Source organism: Chiloscyllium plagiosum, chromosome 34 (assembly GCF_004010195.1).
Source record: "Chiloscyllium plagiosum isolate BGI_BamShark_2017 chromosome 34, ASM401019v2, whole genome shotgun sequence".
NCBI lineage: Eukaryota > Metazoa > Chordata > Chondrichthyes > Orectolobiformes > Hemiscylliidae > Chiloscyllium > Chiloscyllium plagiosum.
The window spans coordinates 36,065,085-36,081,577 of record NC_057743.1 but is presented as its reverse complement, the minus strand read 5'-3'; the positions used below and the strand labels follow the sequence as shown (position 1 = coordinate 36,081,577).

The 16,493-nt window shown below is 43.5% G+C and overlaps 1 protein-coding gene across 2 annotated transcripts in view; it reads left to right on the top strand.

Moving 5' to 3' along the window:
• The window catches only part of gpr157 (G protein-coupled receptor 157), a 28,438-nt gene extending 14,253 nt beyond the window's left edge, over positions 1-14,185 (top strand). The window contains exons 3-4 of one of the 2 annotated variants that reach the window (XM_043676172.1): positions 4,678-4,872; positions 13,741-14,185. In XM_043676172.1, coding sequence (XP_043532107.1) covers positions 4,678-4,872; positions 13,741-13,950 — 405 coding nt within the window. In that variant the 3' untranslated portion in view covers positions 13,951-14,185. The remainder of the gene's footprint in view (positions 1-4,677; positions 4,873-13,740) is intronic. The other variant, XM_043676171.1, reaches the window with a different exon arrangement.
• Positions 14,186-16,493: the final 2,308 nt, after the last annotated feature.

The following is a 16,493-nucleotide window of genomic DNA, read 5'->3' as shown; positions in this document are numbered from 1 at the left end:
GTGACCCTTCCTCAGAACTTCCTCCATTCTGAGGAAGGGTCACCGGACCTAAAAAGGTTAACTCTGATTTCTCTGTACAGATGCTGCCTGACCTGATGAGCTTTTCCAGCACCACACTCTTGACTCTGATCTCCAGCATCTGCAGTCCACACTTTCTCCTTTTATACAGGTATATGTTCAGTTGCTTTCTCTAATGTTTTTCATTTGTTCATTCGAGATGAGCATCGCTGGTGAGGCCAACATTTATCACCCACTGCTCATTGCCCTTGTGAAAGAGATGGTGAGCTGGTGCCTAGATTGGCTGCAGTCCATGTGTAATTTGTGGAAGGAATGGACCTATTACCTTAGAACCTGTGACATGCTCTTTGCAACACCATAGGTGCCTGGGAAAATCCTTTCAACACTTCAAACCTGCTTCACCGTTCTAAATTCTGACTGGTCTCCTTCTTCAACGCCATTTTCTTGCACTTTTCCCATGTCCCTTCAGGTCATTAGAATCTAGGAATCTATAATTTTTTTATTTTATCTTGTCAAATGAATTTGCCATCTGTATGGATCCATGTATGCTCAATCAAGTCTTGGTTAACACTCCTTCCAAGACTTATATCTTGTTGGGCATTGAGTGGTTTAGTACGGAAGGGAATACATTTCTTTAACATGAGTAAATACTTTATCGGTGTATATTTGAAGATCTAATGCAGGAGGGAAGTAAATGGCAGAACCCTTAGTAGTATCAACAGACAGAGTGAGCTAGGCATGTAGACTCACAATTCCCTGAAAGTGGATACAGTGGCCAAGAAGACATATGGCATGCTTGCCTTCATCAATCAGGACACACAGTATAAAAACTGACAAGTCACTGTTCAACTGCATAGAACTTTAGTTAGGCCTCAGTTGGTTGTACAGTTTTGGTTGCCACACTATAGGAAGGATGGAGAGGCTTTGGAGAAGGTACAGGAACGGTTTACCAGGTCGTCACCTGTTTGGAGGGTATCAGCTATGAGAAGAGATTGGGCAAACTTGGTTTGTTTTCACTTGAACTTTGAAGGATGATAGAAGTTTACAAAATTATGAGAGGGATGGACAGAATGGATAGTCAGAGTCTTTTTTTCAATTTCCCCAGGGTAGAAATGTCAACTCTGGGAGCTTGGGTTTCAATTAACAGAGAGTATGTTTAAAGGAGATGAGAGGCAAGTCTTTTACAACAGAGGGTGGGAAGTGCCTGGAATGCGCTGCCAGAGGAGCTGGTGGAGGCAGATACTGTAGCAGCATTTAAAAGGAATGTTGACAGATACATGAATAGGGATGGAATTGAGAATTAAGGGAAAAGGTTTTCCGTTTAGAACTGCGTTGTGTTGGCACAGTCTTAGTGGGCCAAAGGGCCTGGTCTTTGTTCTTGTTCAAAGCCAAGGGTAGAGCAGAGCATTTTCAATCAGTGAACTGGATGAACCGTGGCTTGCCTTAGAACAAACCTTCCTCCCTCCTCCATTAAACACTGTGACTCCTTTGGCTGGGCACCTAACCAGGTACCCACCCTCTGAGGTAACCATTCCCCAAAAGGGCAAGGAGTGCACATTCTAGACAAGGAGCTGTTAAGGTTATGGATAAACTCACGAGGCCTAACTATGTCAAGTGTCTCAAAGATCCAGTATGAGCTGAAGGGCTGAATGGCCGTCTCATTTTGAGCTGTAAGTTTCTGCGATTTGTGTTCTATTTGAGTATATTACCAGGTGTGTAACGCAGCCAAATGTTCATCCTCCTGTCCAAACAGGCAAATGTTAGATAAACGGTGGACAACAATTAGGTGGAAGCACTCTATAATTCTGGGGATAGCATCAGATTCCAGAATATTTCAAGCCACTCAACTCCTATTGTGGACTTTAAAAGATCAGTTTTTGCTGTAGCACAACATTTTCTCTGTGCTTAATTACTAAATCTTGCAACTGTTGTTAAAATAGCCGCTGGCAATGTGATTATGAGTACAGCATGTTATGCCTGGAATCTGGTAGCTTCTTGAGTAACTAGTAATTGGAATGTCATCAGAAGTACAAGAGCGATTTTCATTCTGTATTTATTTATTTTCTAACCGGTGAGTAGGGTAAGTAGAGAGTCAATATTTTATGAGAGAATTGAATTCTCTTCCTTAACCTTTCTGCACTCTCTCACACTCTCTGTCTCTTCTTTTGGAAATGTAGCTTAAAACAAACTTCTTTGGTAAAGATTTTGCTAGTGTGTTGCAAAGCCTCCTCCAGTGGCTTAGCGTCACATTTGGAAAGGACTCCTGTGAGATATTTTGGGACTTCAAGGATTGAATTGAATTGAGTTTATTGTCAGGTGTACTGGTACACAGTGAAAAACTTTCATCTTGCGAGCAATACAGACAGATCAGAGATAAGTAACATAGATAGTAAATAATAGGTAAACAGCAGCAGAAACAAAAACACAGGTACAGGCGAATGTGAAGAGTTCAGTATTCTAACAACAGTAGGGTAGAAACTGTTTCAAAACCGGCTGGTACATGTGTTGAGGCTTCTGTACCTTCTCCCCCATGGTAGAGGTTGTAGTAAAACATTGCCAGGGTGGGATGGATTTTTCAGAATGCTGGCAGCCTTTCCTTGACAGCGGGCCTGGTAGATGGATTCTATAGATGGGAGGTTGGTAAAGAGAACTAGGTTGTTCTCAGTGCACCATTTTTTCCAGGTCTTCTACCTCCCGTCTGTAGTCTATTTTGTTGTCATCTGAGATTCGACCAACTATGGTGGTGTCATCAGTGACTTGTAAATGGCATTAGTCTGGTATTTGGTGACACAGTCATAGGTATACAGTGAGTACAGTAGGGGACTGAGTACGCACCCCCGGACAGCTCCAGTGTTGAGTGTTAGTGAGGATGAAATATTGTCACCAATCTTCACTGATTGTTGCCTGTGGGTCAGGAAACTGAGGATCCAGTTGCAGAGAGTGGGGCTTAGTCCGAGATCACGAAGTTTAGTAATCAGTCTCAAGGGGAGAATAGTGTTGAAAGCTGGACTGTAGTCAATGAGTAGGATTCTAACATAGCTGTTCTTGCTGTCAAGATGTTCCAGGGAGGAGTGAAGGGCAAGTGATCTGGCATCTAACATGGATCTGTTGGTCTGATAAGCAAATTGGAGTGGGTCAAGAGTAGTGGGGAGGCTGGAGTTGATTACTGCCATGACCAGCCTTTCAAAGCACTTCATGACCATGAAGTCAGGGCCACTGGGCGGTAGTCATTGGGACATGCTCCATGGGCCTTCTTAGGCACAGGGATGATGTTGGCCCTCTTGAAACAGGCAGGGACAGTAGCCTGCTGCAGGGAGAGGTTGAAGATATCTGAGAAGACCTCTGTCAGTTGATCTGCACATGCCCTGAGTGCACGACCTGGTACTCTGTCTGGTCCCATCGCTTTCCTTGGATTCACATGAAAGAAAACTAACCTGACCTCTGAGGCAATGGCTGTTGGGATAGGTTCGTTAGGACTTGTCGGAATAAGTGTTATCTCTCCGCCGAGATTCTGCTCAAAGCGAGCATAGACGGCATTGAGATGATCTGGGAAGGATGAGTCATCGTCTGCTATTTTGCGCTGGATGTTTATATAAATATCAATTGTAGAATAAAGCAGTGTTAAGGTCTGATCAAAATGACAGAGCAGGCACAAAAGGCTCCTAATCTAAGCTGTTGATGTGCACTTTCCCCACAGCCTGCAAATTACTCCATTCTGGCAGTGAAGTGCCGATTAATTTGCAGGCTTGTTTGCAATAAAACCACTTTGATTCTGAACTCGTTTTTTAAAAAATTAATTTGCAATTTAACTAGTTAATTTGGAACACAACCTTCAACTTCACCTTTAAGTGCCACAAACCCTGCTGTCCTGGAACTATATTGATGTTCCTTCACTGTGCAGCGTCAGAACTCAAAAACCCTGCATTTTGCAGAATGTGGGTCTACCTACAGCACACGGACTGCAGTGGTTCAAGAAGGCAACTCATCACCAAATTCTCAATGACCACTGGGAATGGTAGTTAATACTGAGTCACGAAAATGTCTGGGTGAATATTAGTTTTTGGTTTTCTACAAAGCCTAATGTTTTGGCCAAGCATTCTGCCAGCCAGCTGAAGGTGGGTTCAGGGATAGTTAGCCCTTGTTTATTTGCTGGAAAATCAAGGCAATAACCGAATAATCTTTCTTTGGGCAGGAAGTGTGGATTGATACGTTCCAACTGCTCTTGAGCTTGTGAATAGGAGATACATGGTACGGTGGCTCAGTGGTTAGCACTGCTGCCTCACTGCGCTAGAGACCTGGGTTTGATTCCAGCCTCAGGCAACTGCCTGTGTGGAGTTTGCAGATTCTCCCCGTGTCTGTGTGAGTTTCCTTTGGGTTCTCCAGTTTCCTCCCACAGTCCAAAGATGTGCAGGTTAGATGAATTGGCCATGCTAAATTGCCCCTAGTGTTCAGGGATGTGTAGGTTAGATGCATTAGTTAGGGGTAAATGTAGAGTAGTTGGGGAATGGGTCTGGGTGGGTTACTCTTCGGAGGGTCACTGTGGCCTTGTTGGGCCAAATGGCCTGTTTCCATACTGTAGGGAGTTGATGACAATGTCACAGTACCTGCTGCGTTTGCCTTCAGTGAGACTAAGTATGCTTTTTTGTTTTCTCTTCCCAGCACGAAGCCTTATCAGAGTATCGTCCGATCCTCACCAGCAGTTCCAGCCATCACACGAGATCTTCAATTGCAGATCGCAAACTCACCATCATACCTATCATATTTATCTTTCTGCGAATCTGGAGCACTGTGAGGTTCATTCTGACACTTTGCAATTCGCCTGCTGTGCAGAATGGAATACTGGTAATATTACATGTAAGTGCACTCATTTTAGAAGCATACGGTTGGTCAGTTGTAGCAATTCATAATTATGGCAGCCTATCAACCTGAGAAATTTCTGATTCTGGAAGTCATTTGTTCAAGCTCTAGCTCTTGGCAGAGTGAATATATGATCAGTTGGGGAAATGGCTTAGAAATACAAACAGGTAATAGAAACTCACAAAAAATAATTAATGATGGATGTGTATTTGTATCTAGTTCAAGCCCCTCTTCTCCCAGTATGGAGATTACACCAGTACACAGCGCAGTTTCACTCTCGGGTATGCACCAAGGAGGAGACCCATGTTGCTTGTTCATGTTCTGCTGTTAATCTGATGGGTGGCACGGTGGCTCAGTGGTTAGCACTGCTGCCTCACAGCACCTGGGACCTGGTTTGATTCCACCCTCGGGCGACTGTCTGTGTGGGGTTCTCACCTTTTCCCCGTGTCTGAGTGGGTTTCCTCTGGGTGCTCCAGTTTTTTCCCCACAGTCCAAAGATGTGCAGGTTAGGGTGGATTTGCCATGGGAAATTGCCCCATAGTGTTCAGGGATGTGCAGGCTAGGTGGGGTTAGGAGGGGTAGACTGGGTTTGGATGCTCTTCGGAGGGTTGATGCAGTCTCAGTGGGTGTTTTCCGCACCGTAGAGATTCTAAGATCGGGGCTGACTTGATCCCATTCTCCATCCATCTTCCATCATATCTAGAAATGGTAAGGCCTGCAGATGCTGGAAGTCAGAGTTGATCAAATGTGCAGCTGGAAAGGCACAGCAGGTCAGACAGCATCGGGGGAGCAGGAGAGTCGATGTTTTGGGTTGGGACCCATCATCGGGACCAGTCAAAATGTTGACTTTCCTATTCTGTCATACTGAAATCACCCCGGATAGTTTCAAACAAAAACAGTTTTTGATCTTGCTGTGACATGAATTGAGCTTGCATCCGGTATTTTTTGTGGATTCTGCCTCCATTTGCATAACAAGGAGTTTCCTACCTCCTGTCTTAAACAGCTGGCTCTTCAGCCTGATACTTAAGTGCAATGCTATGGGAGTGCTGCGTTGTCAGGGGCATCTATTCAGATGCAGTTTCAAATTCCAACACCCTTATGCTAGCTCTGAAAAACCTTCAGGGAAATGTGTTTCATTTGAAAAATAACCTTTTTTTAACAGAGGTTCTCCCCTCAATCAGACCATCAAAAATGGAATATTTTCAAAGAATCAACACAGACCTGATGGGCTGAATGGCCTCCATCTATGCAGTATTGTTCTGATTCCTGATTGTGGAAGATTCATAAGCACGTAACTTGATATGACATTTGAAACCTCCCAGGATGTGTTTTTTGTTGTCAGTTGCTTCTGTACTTTCTTTAATGAGTCAACATTCGTTAAGGTGTTTGACCTGTTTGTAGCCAATCACGTCACAGTCATAGAGATGTACGGCACGGAAACAGACCCTTCGGTCCAACTTGTCCATGCTGACCAGATATCCTAACCTAATCTAGCCCCATTTGCCAGCACTTGGCCTATATCCTTCTAAACCCTTCCTATTCATATACCCATCCGGGAGCCTTTTAAATGTTGCAATTGTACCAGCCTCTACCATGTTCTCTGGCAGCTCATTCCATACACTTACCAGACGTGAAAATGTGTTGCTGGAATAGTGCAGCGGGTCAGGCAGCATCCAAGGAGCAGAAGAATCGACGTTTCGGGCATGAGCCTTCCTGAAGAAGGCGCCTTGGATGCTGCCTGACCTGCTGCGCTTTTCCAGCAACACATCTCCAGCATCTGCAGTCCTCACTTTCTCCATACACTTACCACACTCTGTGTGAAAAGTTGCCCCTCAGGTTCCTTTTAAATCTTTTCCTTCTCACCCTAAACCTGTGCCCTCTAGTTCTGGACTCCCCCAACCCAGGGAAAAGACCTTGTCTATTTACCCTATCCATGCCCCTCATGATTTTATAAACCTCTATAAGGTCTCCCCTCAGCCTCCGATGCTCCAGGGAAAACAGCCCCAGCCTATTCAGCCTCTCCCTGTAGCTTAAATCCTCCAACCCTGACAACATCCTTGTAAACCTTTTCTGAACCCATTCAAGTTTCACAACATCTTTCCAATAGGAAGGAGACCAGAATTGCATGCAATTTTCCAAAAGTAGCCAAACGAATGTCCTGTACAGCCGCAACATGACCTCCCAACTCCTATACTCAACACACTGACCAATAAAGGAAAGCATACCAAACGCCACCTTCTCTATCCTATCTCCCTGTGACTCTACTTTCAAGGAAGCTCTTTTTAATGTTATTTGGGACTGGGTTGTGCCATTGACTGTGGGAGCTACCATTTACTTACAGCTGACAAGGCAGATTTCTTTTCTTTGGTGGAAATTCCATCCCAGTGAAGCATGGCAAAATAAATGGGATTTGAGTGTTAATTGTTCTTACTTTAAAATTTTTTATGTGTAAATTTGGCCTTCTAACATCTTGTTCACTCACTGCAGAGACTGGCCAGAGGGTAAGTTATCAAATCCCATTTTTTTTTTCCAGTTGTCCTAGATTGGTTATGTTTAGCCAAGAGCTATGACACAAGAATAGAATTGAAACTCAGACGATTCTAACACTTCACATTCTCTAAATTGCTGAACCTTTTTCAGTTAAAGTCCAGGTGGAATTCAAATCCAGAATTCAGATTGATATTGTGATGCTTTGAAGCCAATCAGCTAAAAGGCCTTTACTCAATTTATAATCCATTTTTTATGTCTGCAAGATAATAAAGAATAGTCCCTGTGGAAAAATGGGATGAAGGAAGCTAAGTAGACTTTACCCATAGCTGATTGTACTCCTGAGCTTGGTCACATGGGGCTGTATAGCGTCTTAGAGTCATACAGCACAGAAACAGACTATTCGGTCCAACCAGTCCATGCTGAACATAATCCCAAACTAAACTAGTCCCACCTGCCTGCTCCTGGCCCATATCCTTTCAAACCTTTTCTATTCATGTATCCATCCAAATCTCCTTTAAATGTTGTAACTGTGCCCACATCCACCACTTCCTCAGGAAGTTCATTCCAATTACTGACCACCCACTGTGTAAAAATGTTTGCCTCCATAGGCCTTTTTTAAATCTCTCTCCTTTCACCTTAAACATGTGTCCCCTGGTCTTGAAATCCCCAATCCTAGGGAAAAGATAACTACCATCAACTGATGAGGATTCAGAGTGCATTCTGGTCACCAGTGAAAATAAGAGCAAGCTTCTGGGAGGGTGTGTCCTGTTGAGAGTGTTGGGAGCCCACCCAATGCTCTGGGTTCAATCAAAGCCCTGCCAAGGGACCAGGGGCCAATGCAGAGGTAGACTGGTGAGTCAGTAGTCCGAGGTACCTTAGACAGTCTGGAAACAGGCCGGACCCCAGCGAAGCCATCAGGTTGAATGGGAAACCCCTGTCTGTGTGTCTGACAATGGTTGTGGTCTGTCATTCCTGTGGCACTGTTGTTGGGACCTTGACCACCTGACTCCAGCGACACCCTCATGAAGGGCTTTTGCCTGAAACGTTGACTCTCCTGCTCCTCGGATGCTGCCTGACCTGCTGTGCTTTTCCAGCACACCACACTCTTGACTCCAGCGAGCCCCTGGCCTGGTGCTTTGCTGGCAACAAAATACCAGCATCTCGGCACAGGGGCCCTGGAGTGGGGTCTTCATTGTACTGACTGGCTGCCAGAACGTTCCTTTAAAGGCAGATGCAAATTGTGTTTGCACAACATACTTCGCCTTTTGCAGAATCCTAACCAGGCAAACCACGGGTTCTCTAGGTTTAGGTTTTTTTAAAAAAATAATTCATTCATGGGACAAGGGTGTCACTGGCTAGGTCAGCATCTGTTGCCCATCCCTATTTGCCCAGTAGGCAGCTACAAGTCAACCACATTGCTGTGGGTCTGGAGTCACATGGAGGCCAGACAGCAGTTTCCTTCCCTAAAGGACATTAGTGAACCAGATGAATTTTTCCCGATTATCCACACCAGTTTCATGGTCATCACTAAACGCTTAATTCCAGATTTTTTTATTGACTTCAAATTCCACCATCTGTGGTGGCAGGATTCAAACCCAGATCGGTACTGGGATCTCTGAATTACTAGCGATAATTTTGCTAGGCTGCTACCTCCCCTATAACACGACTTACGGCATGTGTTTTGGAGAGTAGAAATGCAAGGTGTGTCCTTAAAAGGCCAGATATGTAGAAACAGGAGAAAAACAAGAGACCATTTGGCCCATTGTGCTGTTGGTGGCACTCCAATGACAATGGTTGGTGCTTTTCTGGTTGAATCAGTAACTCTCACCTGTGCCTAAAACACAGTAGATATTAAATTACACACTGTATAATCACTGCAAAGTGTTTTGCAGTGGGCACTGAAATATGCCTAGAACGTAATGAAGGTCCTGCTGGGTTCCGATTCTATTCCACCACCGCGTCTTCAGTACCTTTTGGCAGCTGTGCCTCAAACTCCCCCCTTCCCATCCTTTTGAAAGCCTTCAGCTCTTGGATGCTCCATGGATTCCAACCTTTCGGTCACAGCCCAGAATTTTAAATTTGTTGTACTAAGCAGTTTCTTATTCCCAGTGCAGGGAAGTACTCTCAGGTTGCATCAGTATTTGCAATTCTTGATATGGCTGAGAGAAGCAGACCAGGCAGGTTGTGAACTTGCTCCCTCCTGCTGCTAGGGTTCCCTCCTGCAAGTGGAAAGGGAGGCGAAAATGGTAGAATTGACCAAGTTACCTTTTATATGATGAATTCTTGCTATTGTTCATCATATTGTAGGAGTTAGCTGGACTCTTACCATATTGTAGATTTTGCTGCTACCATCTTCCTCTTTAGGTTGGGACGAGCAGGACCAGCTGTGTGGAGGAAAACTACTTGGGTAGATTGACAAAAAGAAGCTCTTAAACATTTTTTATTCATTCTTGGGTATTGCTAGCTAAGTCAACTTTTACTGGCCACCCCTAAAGGCCCACCAATCACGATGGTTTCATGATCATCATTATGATGATTCATGGCATGGTGGCTCAGTGGTTAATACTGCTGCCTCACAGCGCCAGGGACCCAGTTTCGATTCCCGCCTCGGGCAACTCCCTCTCTCTGTGGAGTTTGCATGTTTTCCCCGTGTCTGTGTGGGTTTCCTCTGGGTGCTCTGGTTTCCTCCCATAATCCAAAGATGTGCAGGTCAGGTGAATTGGCCATGTTAAATTGCCCATAGTGTCAGGTGCATTAGTCAAGGGTAAATATAGGGTACGGGAATGGGTCTGGGTGGGTTACTCTTCAGAGGATCGGTGTGGACTTGTTGGGCCAAAGGGCCTGTTTCCACACTGTAGGGAATCGAATCTTAAAAAATTAAACACTTAATTGCAAATTTGTGTTGAATTCAAACTCCATCTGTTGTGGCAGGACTCAAACACAGAATCCCCAGAACATTACCCCAGTCTCTGGGTTAACACTCTAGTGACAATGTCACCAGACCATCATCTCCCCAACATCTCATTTTATGATTGGGTGTTGGAAGAAATATGTAACACTTATGACACAGCAAGCATTTTTTGACAGTTTGGATACGATGCCTTGGGTACGTCCAGTGCCACCTTATTAGTCTAAGTTATTGATATCAAGTGGGCAAGGATACCCTCCAGTCTTCAGCAAGAGGTAAGCTTGGTCCTGATTAAAAATCATAGGTTTGTTACATAGCACTTGATAGCTAGTCTCCTTATCTCTAAAATACAGAGTCTAATGAGACATTGGCTCAATTGAGATTGAGTACTGATTACTGTTAGCTATGTGAACTTTGAGAGATCCTGAGGAAAAAATGAACACAGGTTAGTTCCTCCCATAATTGCTCCTTTTATACCTTGAGGGTTAGCACTTATCGTACAACACCAGTTAACCCTGTCAGGTAATGACTGTCTAATACTAAGCACTGTTTAATCAACAATATCACCTTGTGGTGTTCTGTCAAATTTTGTCTCCAGAAGTGCTCCTTCCAAAACACTTTGCAGTGTTTTTGTTAGATCAAGGGCATCATATCAATGTCAGTTGTTGTTGGGAGACTACAAGTGTAGTGTAAATTATCTTTTTAAATTTTTGCTCATTTCTTTGTTCACATTCTTTGGTATCTTTTCAAGTCTCTGCTGCTTGTTGAAGTGTATAGTTCCATAGACCGCAGTTGGAAATTTGTGTGCAATTCTGGTCTCCTTCCTATTGGAAAGATGTTATGAAACGTGAAAAAGTTCAGAAAAGATTTACAAGGATGTTGCCAGGATTGGAGGATTTGAGTTATAGGGAGAGGCTGAACAGGCTGGGGCTGTTTTCCCTGGACCGTCAGAGGCTGAGGGGTGACCTTACAGAGGTTTACAAAATCATGAGGGGTGTGGATAGGATAAATAGATAAAGTCTTTTCCTTTGGGTCGGGGAGTCCAGAACAAGAGGGCATAGGTTTAAGGTGAGAGGGGAAAGATATAAAAGAGACCTAAGGGGCAACGTTTTCACACAGAGGGTGATACATAAATGGAATGAGCTGCCAGAGGAAGTGGTGGAGGCTGGTACAATTACAGCATTTAAAAAGCATCTGGATGGGTATATGAATATGAAGGATTTAGAGGGATATGGGCCGGGTGCTGGCAAATGGGACTAAATTAGATTAGGATATCTGGTCGGCATGGATGAATTGGACCTAAGAGTATATTTCTGTACTGTACATCTCTATGTCTCTTGACTTTACTGGCTGGAGGTAGATCAGCCAGCCTCCTGAACAGTCAAATTCATAACTTGGACAGAACTGCACATGCGTGCGGTGGAGGTGGAAACAAGGGAAAAGGAGTAATTTGCCCATAACTACAGGCATCTAGTGATATTTACAACACACCTGTTGTTGCAACTGAAACTTGATGTATTTTCTAATCAATCTGTTCAGAGATGTTATATGTCTGGAATAGAATAGAAATTTATTGTCATATGTACTTTTATGTGAAAAATACAGTGCGAAGTTCTATAAGTTGTCTCACTGTGGACAGAAGTCATACATAATATAAATAAAAGTAAAAGTAAGACAAAGTTCTTCACAGTTCGGATAATTGCTCCGGGACTCAAAGAAAGCTGATTAAGGAACACTGGAATACCCTGAAGATGTAGCTGGGATGAGACCATTATTCCAGGACAGGACTGCCACGCTGGGTCTCTGGAATACCAGGCTGGAAAACTCCATCTTATTGGACTGAGAGGCCCAATCCTGGATGAGACTGCCTGCTAGGCCAGAGGAAGGTGAAGATCTCCATATGGAGATGAGACTGCCATGCCAGGACAAGACTGTCTGACTGGAACACTGCCGCACTGGGCTGAGACCGTCACTTCTCCTCCTTCCAGTGCCCAAATGGGACTTGAATCCTGTCCTTATGGCTTAGAGGTTGGGATACTACCAGTGCATCATACGAGCCCCTTGCAATTTGTGTGTGTCTGTATGAGTGTCTCACACACAGTCTTTATTATGATGTGCAAGTTCAGCTGTCTCTCTGTTGGAATTCCATGAAGACATTATGATCAAGGTAATGTGTTGTACCTAGATTTTCAAAAGGCTTTCAGCAAGGTGCCGCACAAGAGGCTGCTGCATAAGATAAAGATGCATGGCATTATGGGTGAAGTATTAGCGTGGCTGGAGGATTGGTTGACTAACAGGAAGCAAAGACTAGGGATAATTGAATGCTATTCTGGTTGGTGATCAGACACTAGTGGTGTGCCTCAGGGATCAGTGTTGGGACGACAATTATTCACATTTTATACAGATAATTTGGATTTGGGGACCACGTGCAGTGTGTCAAAGTTTGCACATGACAAGAAGATGAGTGGCAGAGCAAAGTATGTAGAGGGCTGTGAAACTTTGCAGAGGAACACAGATACTTTGAGTGGGTAAAGGTCTGGCAGACGGAATAAAATGTTAATAAATGTGAAGTCATCCATTTTGGTAGGAGTAACAGTAAAATGGACTATTACTTGAATGGTAAAAAGTTGCAGCATGCTGCTATGCAGAGGGACCTGGATGTCCTTGTGCATGAATCCCAGAGGGTTGGTCTGCAGGTGCAACAAGTAATTAGGAAGCCAAATGGAATTTTGTCCTTCATTGCTAAAGGGGTTGAGTTTAAAAGCAGGGAGGTTATGTTGCAGCTGTACATGGTGCTAGTGAGGCCATACCTGGAATACTGTGTGCAGATTTGATCTCCTTACTTGAGAAAGGATATACTGGCTCTGGAGGGGGTGCAGAGGAGGTTCACTCGGTTGATTCCAGAGTTGAGGGGTTGGCATATGAGGAGAGACTGAGCAGACTGGGATTATATTTGTTGGAATTTCGAATATAAAATTATGAAGGGAATAAAACAGGTAGAAGCAGGGACGATGTTTCCACCCGTGGGTAAAACTAAGTCAAGAGGGCATAGTCTCAAAATTATGGGGGGCAGAGTTCAGACTGAATTGAGAAGGAACTTCTTCACCCAGAGGATTGTAAATCTATGGAATTCCCTGCCCAGTGAAGAAGTTGACACTACTTTCTTAAAAGGTTTTAAAACTAAGATAGATTTTTTTGACCTATAAAGGAATTAAGGGAAATGGTGAGAGGTTGGGAAGTGGAGCTGAGTCCATGAAAAGCTCAGCCATGATCTTATTGAGTGGTGGAGCAGGCTCGCTGGGGCCAGACGGCCTGCTCCTGCTCCTAGATCTTATGTAATGCTCTAAGATGATTTATTAGCCTTTTGTTTCTGTCCAGTAAGCTGATTGTTTGTTTGTTTCTTTTTTCCCCCATCCTCTCTCCCCAACCCTCCTGCCACCCTCCCCCCTTCAATAAATGTCCTGCAGGGAATAGGAAACACGTTTCAAGGAGCAGCTAATTGCATTATATTCGTCCTGTGCACACAAGTAGTGCGAGCACGGCTGGTTTCCTGTCTGTGCAGCTGTTTTGGGGATAGGACCAACTCCATACCCGACAAAGCACTGGCGAGAAATTATGGGGAAGTTGTGTGTCGGCGGAATGCAGAAATGTTTCCTTCCTACGTAACTGAAGAGTAAATGATTCTAAAAGGCACAGACGGGGGGGGTGCAAACTGAAGCCGGCTTTGATCCGTTTTAAGCAATATCACAAAACTGGCCGTTGCAAATGCCAATTTTGTTTTTGTCACCAGGTAGAATTTATTTCATTGTGGTGCTTAAGGTTGGCGATACGTTAATTGGCCTACATTAAACTGGGTTATAGTCCAACAGGTTTAACTGGAAGCACTAGCTTTCGGAGGGTTGCTCCTTCATCAACAACCATCGGGTGAAAGAGCAGCGCTTCGAAAGCTAGTGCTTCCAGTTAAACCTGTTGGACTATAACCTGTGTTATGTGATTTTTAACTTTGTACACCCCAGTCCAACACCGGCATCTCTAAATCGTGACTGCATTAAACTGGTTTTTCAGGTTGGGTTTGGTACAGGTTGACCTGACAGTACCTCACTGGGGAACTGCGTGTACAAATGTTCACACAATCACTGCAGAACCAAAGATGGGCAGATTTCTGAATCATGTGCTTGTTTTGAAAACCATGGTGCCTGCTCAATATTTTATAAAAGTTACTTCAATTGACTTTTTGACTTTAACAGTGATATTACATTCTGTGGAGTAAAACTCTGCTGCAACATCTGGACATTGTTGGATACCAGATTATGAATTAATAATGCTACTTCTGACTTCTTTCTAACACTTCGATCTCTGCTTCCCTGAAGGTCATTGAAAATTTAATGTGTTATTGATATGAAGGCCGTGTGAAGCCTGATTGAAATCTCTTATTCAACTGGAACCATTCAGAAGTCACATTTGCCATTATAAACTTCCATGTTTTGCTTCCACTTACTCATCTTTTGGACCTTTTTTTAATGTTACTGAGGTACAGGTCATTGCACAACTGCACCCAATGTCACTAATTCTGTTTATTGGGTCTCCATTGGAACCAGACTGGACTCCTATTCAACACTTAAAATTCAATGATATAAAGCAGCTAGAAAGATATAGTTGTCAGGGAAATTGTTAACCAGTTCATAACGTCTTCTCTGCCTGTTGCAAGATGCTGCTCCAACTAGTAGCATCCAATCATTGAAATTCCCCGGTCTGCACTATTGCCAAAGCCAATTCAGGAACAAAAATGTCTTGTTCATGTTAGGAATCTCTTCACTGAAATTATCACCAAAAATGTTAATGTCTTGAGTTTTCTTGGTCATTAGTTGCATGACACCCAGGTTATAGTCCAACAGGTTTATTTGAAATCACAAGCTTTCAGAGCCCTGCTCTTTTGTCAGGTTCACCCAAAACTTGAGATTTCAAATAAATCTGTTGGACGAAAACCTGGTGTCATGTGACTTCTGATTTTGTCCATCCCAGTCCAACACTGGCACCTCCACATCTTGAGTTATTGTGAAACTGAGTTACAATCAGGTGATGCATGCCAGAAGCAAGTTCAAAATTCATGCTGTTAGTTCAAACAATGCATAAAGGATTGTGTATTCTTCACAGGATGACAGAACTTAAGAAACTGTTTTGAACCATTTTTCTCCAGTTACCAATCTAATCTTATAGAGAAGGATCCAATCCCAGCACACTGACCTGGGAAGAGCATTCAATTCTGACCCGTGTTTCCTGCTTGTATCATTATAATGGGGAAGTTTTGATTGGTTGGCAGTGGGATGAAATTATTTGAAAGAAGAGGAGAATGCTGATGTAACAATTATTAATAGTGAAATCATAAAGCCTCCAGTTACCAATCTAATCTTGTAGAGAAGGATCCAATCCCAGCACACTGACCTGGGAAGAGCATTCAATTCTGACCCGTGTTTCCTACTTGTATCATTATAATGGGGAAGTTTTGATTGGTTGGCAGTGGGATGAAATTATTTGAAAGAAGAGGAGAATGCTGATGTAACAATTATTAATAGTGAAATCATAAAGCAATTCTATCCCTTTTTTTGCCCTATTTTGGCCATTCTCTAAATGCTAGTTTCTGTTGTGATGGCCACTTCCAGATGATCGTTTGAAGTATGGGTGTACTTCAAATTGCTTTGGAATATGGAGAAGATGGGTGCGATTATCTTCCGCTTGAATGTAGTGTTTCTTTTTACTAAATCAATATTAGGCATTTATATTAAAAAACACCTCTAAACCAAACTAAACCCTTGGATGTAAGAACGTAAATTAATTTCATACATTTTATATTGGAATGTCCTGTAAAAGTGAGAACAAAGCTCAACAATTACCTTTTTCTGACTTTGGAAAGGCCGATTACAGCTGTACACTGATGCTACAATGGCACACTGTTCCTTCCCACAGTCATTACTCTTCCAAACTGTACCCACCTACTAAAAGATGTTTACAAATTTTTCCCTTCTTTCTGAGGGAAGTGTCCTTTTTCTCACCTCTCTTTCTCTCCTTCTCTCCTTCTCTCCCTCCCGCTCTCTCCCTCCCGCTCTCCCTCCCGCTCTCCCTCCCGCTCCCCCTCCCGCTCTCCCTCCCGCTCTCCCCCCCGCTCGTCTTTCTTTCTGTCTTTCTTTCTGTCTTTCTTTCTGTCTTTCTTTCTGTCTTTCTT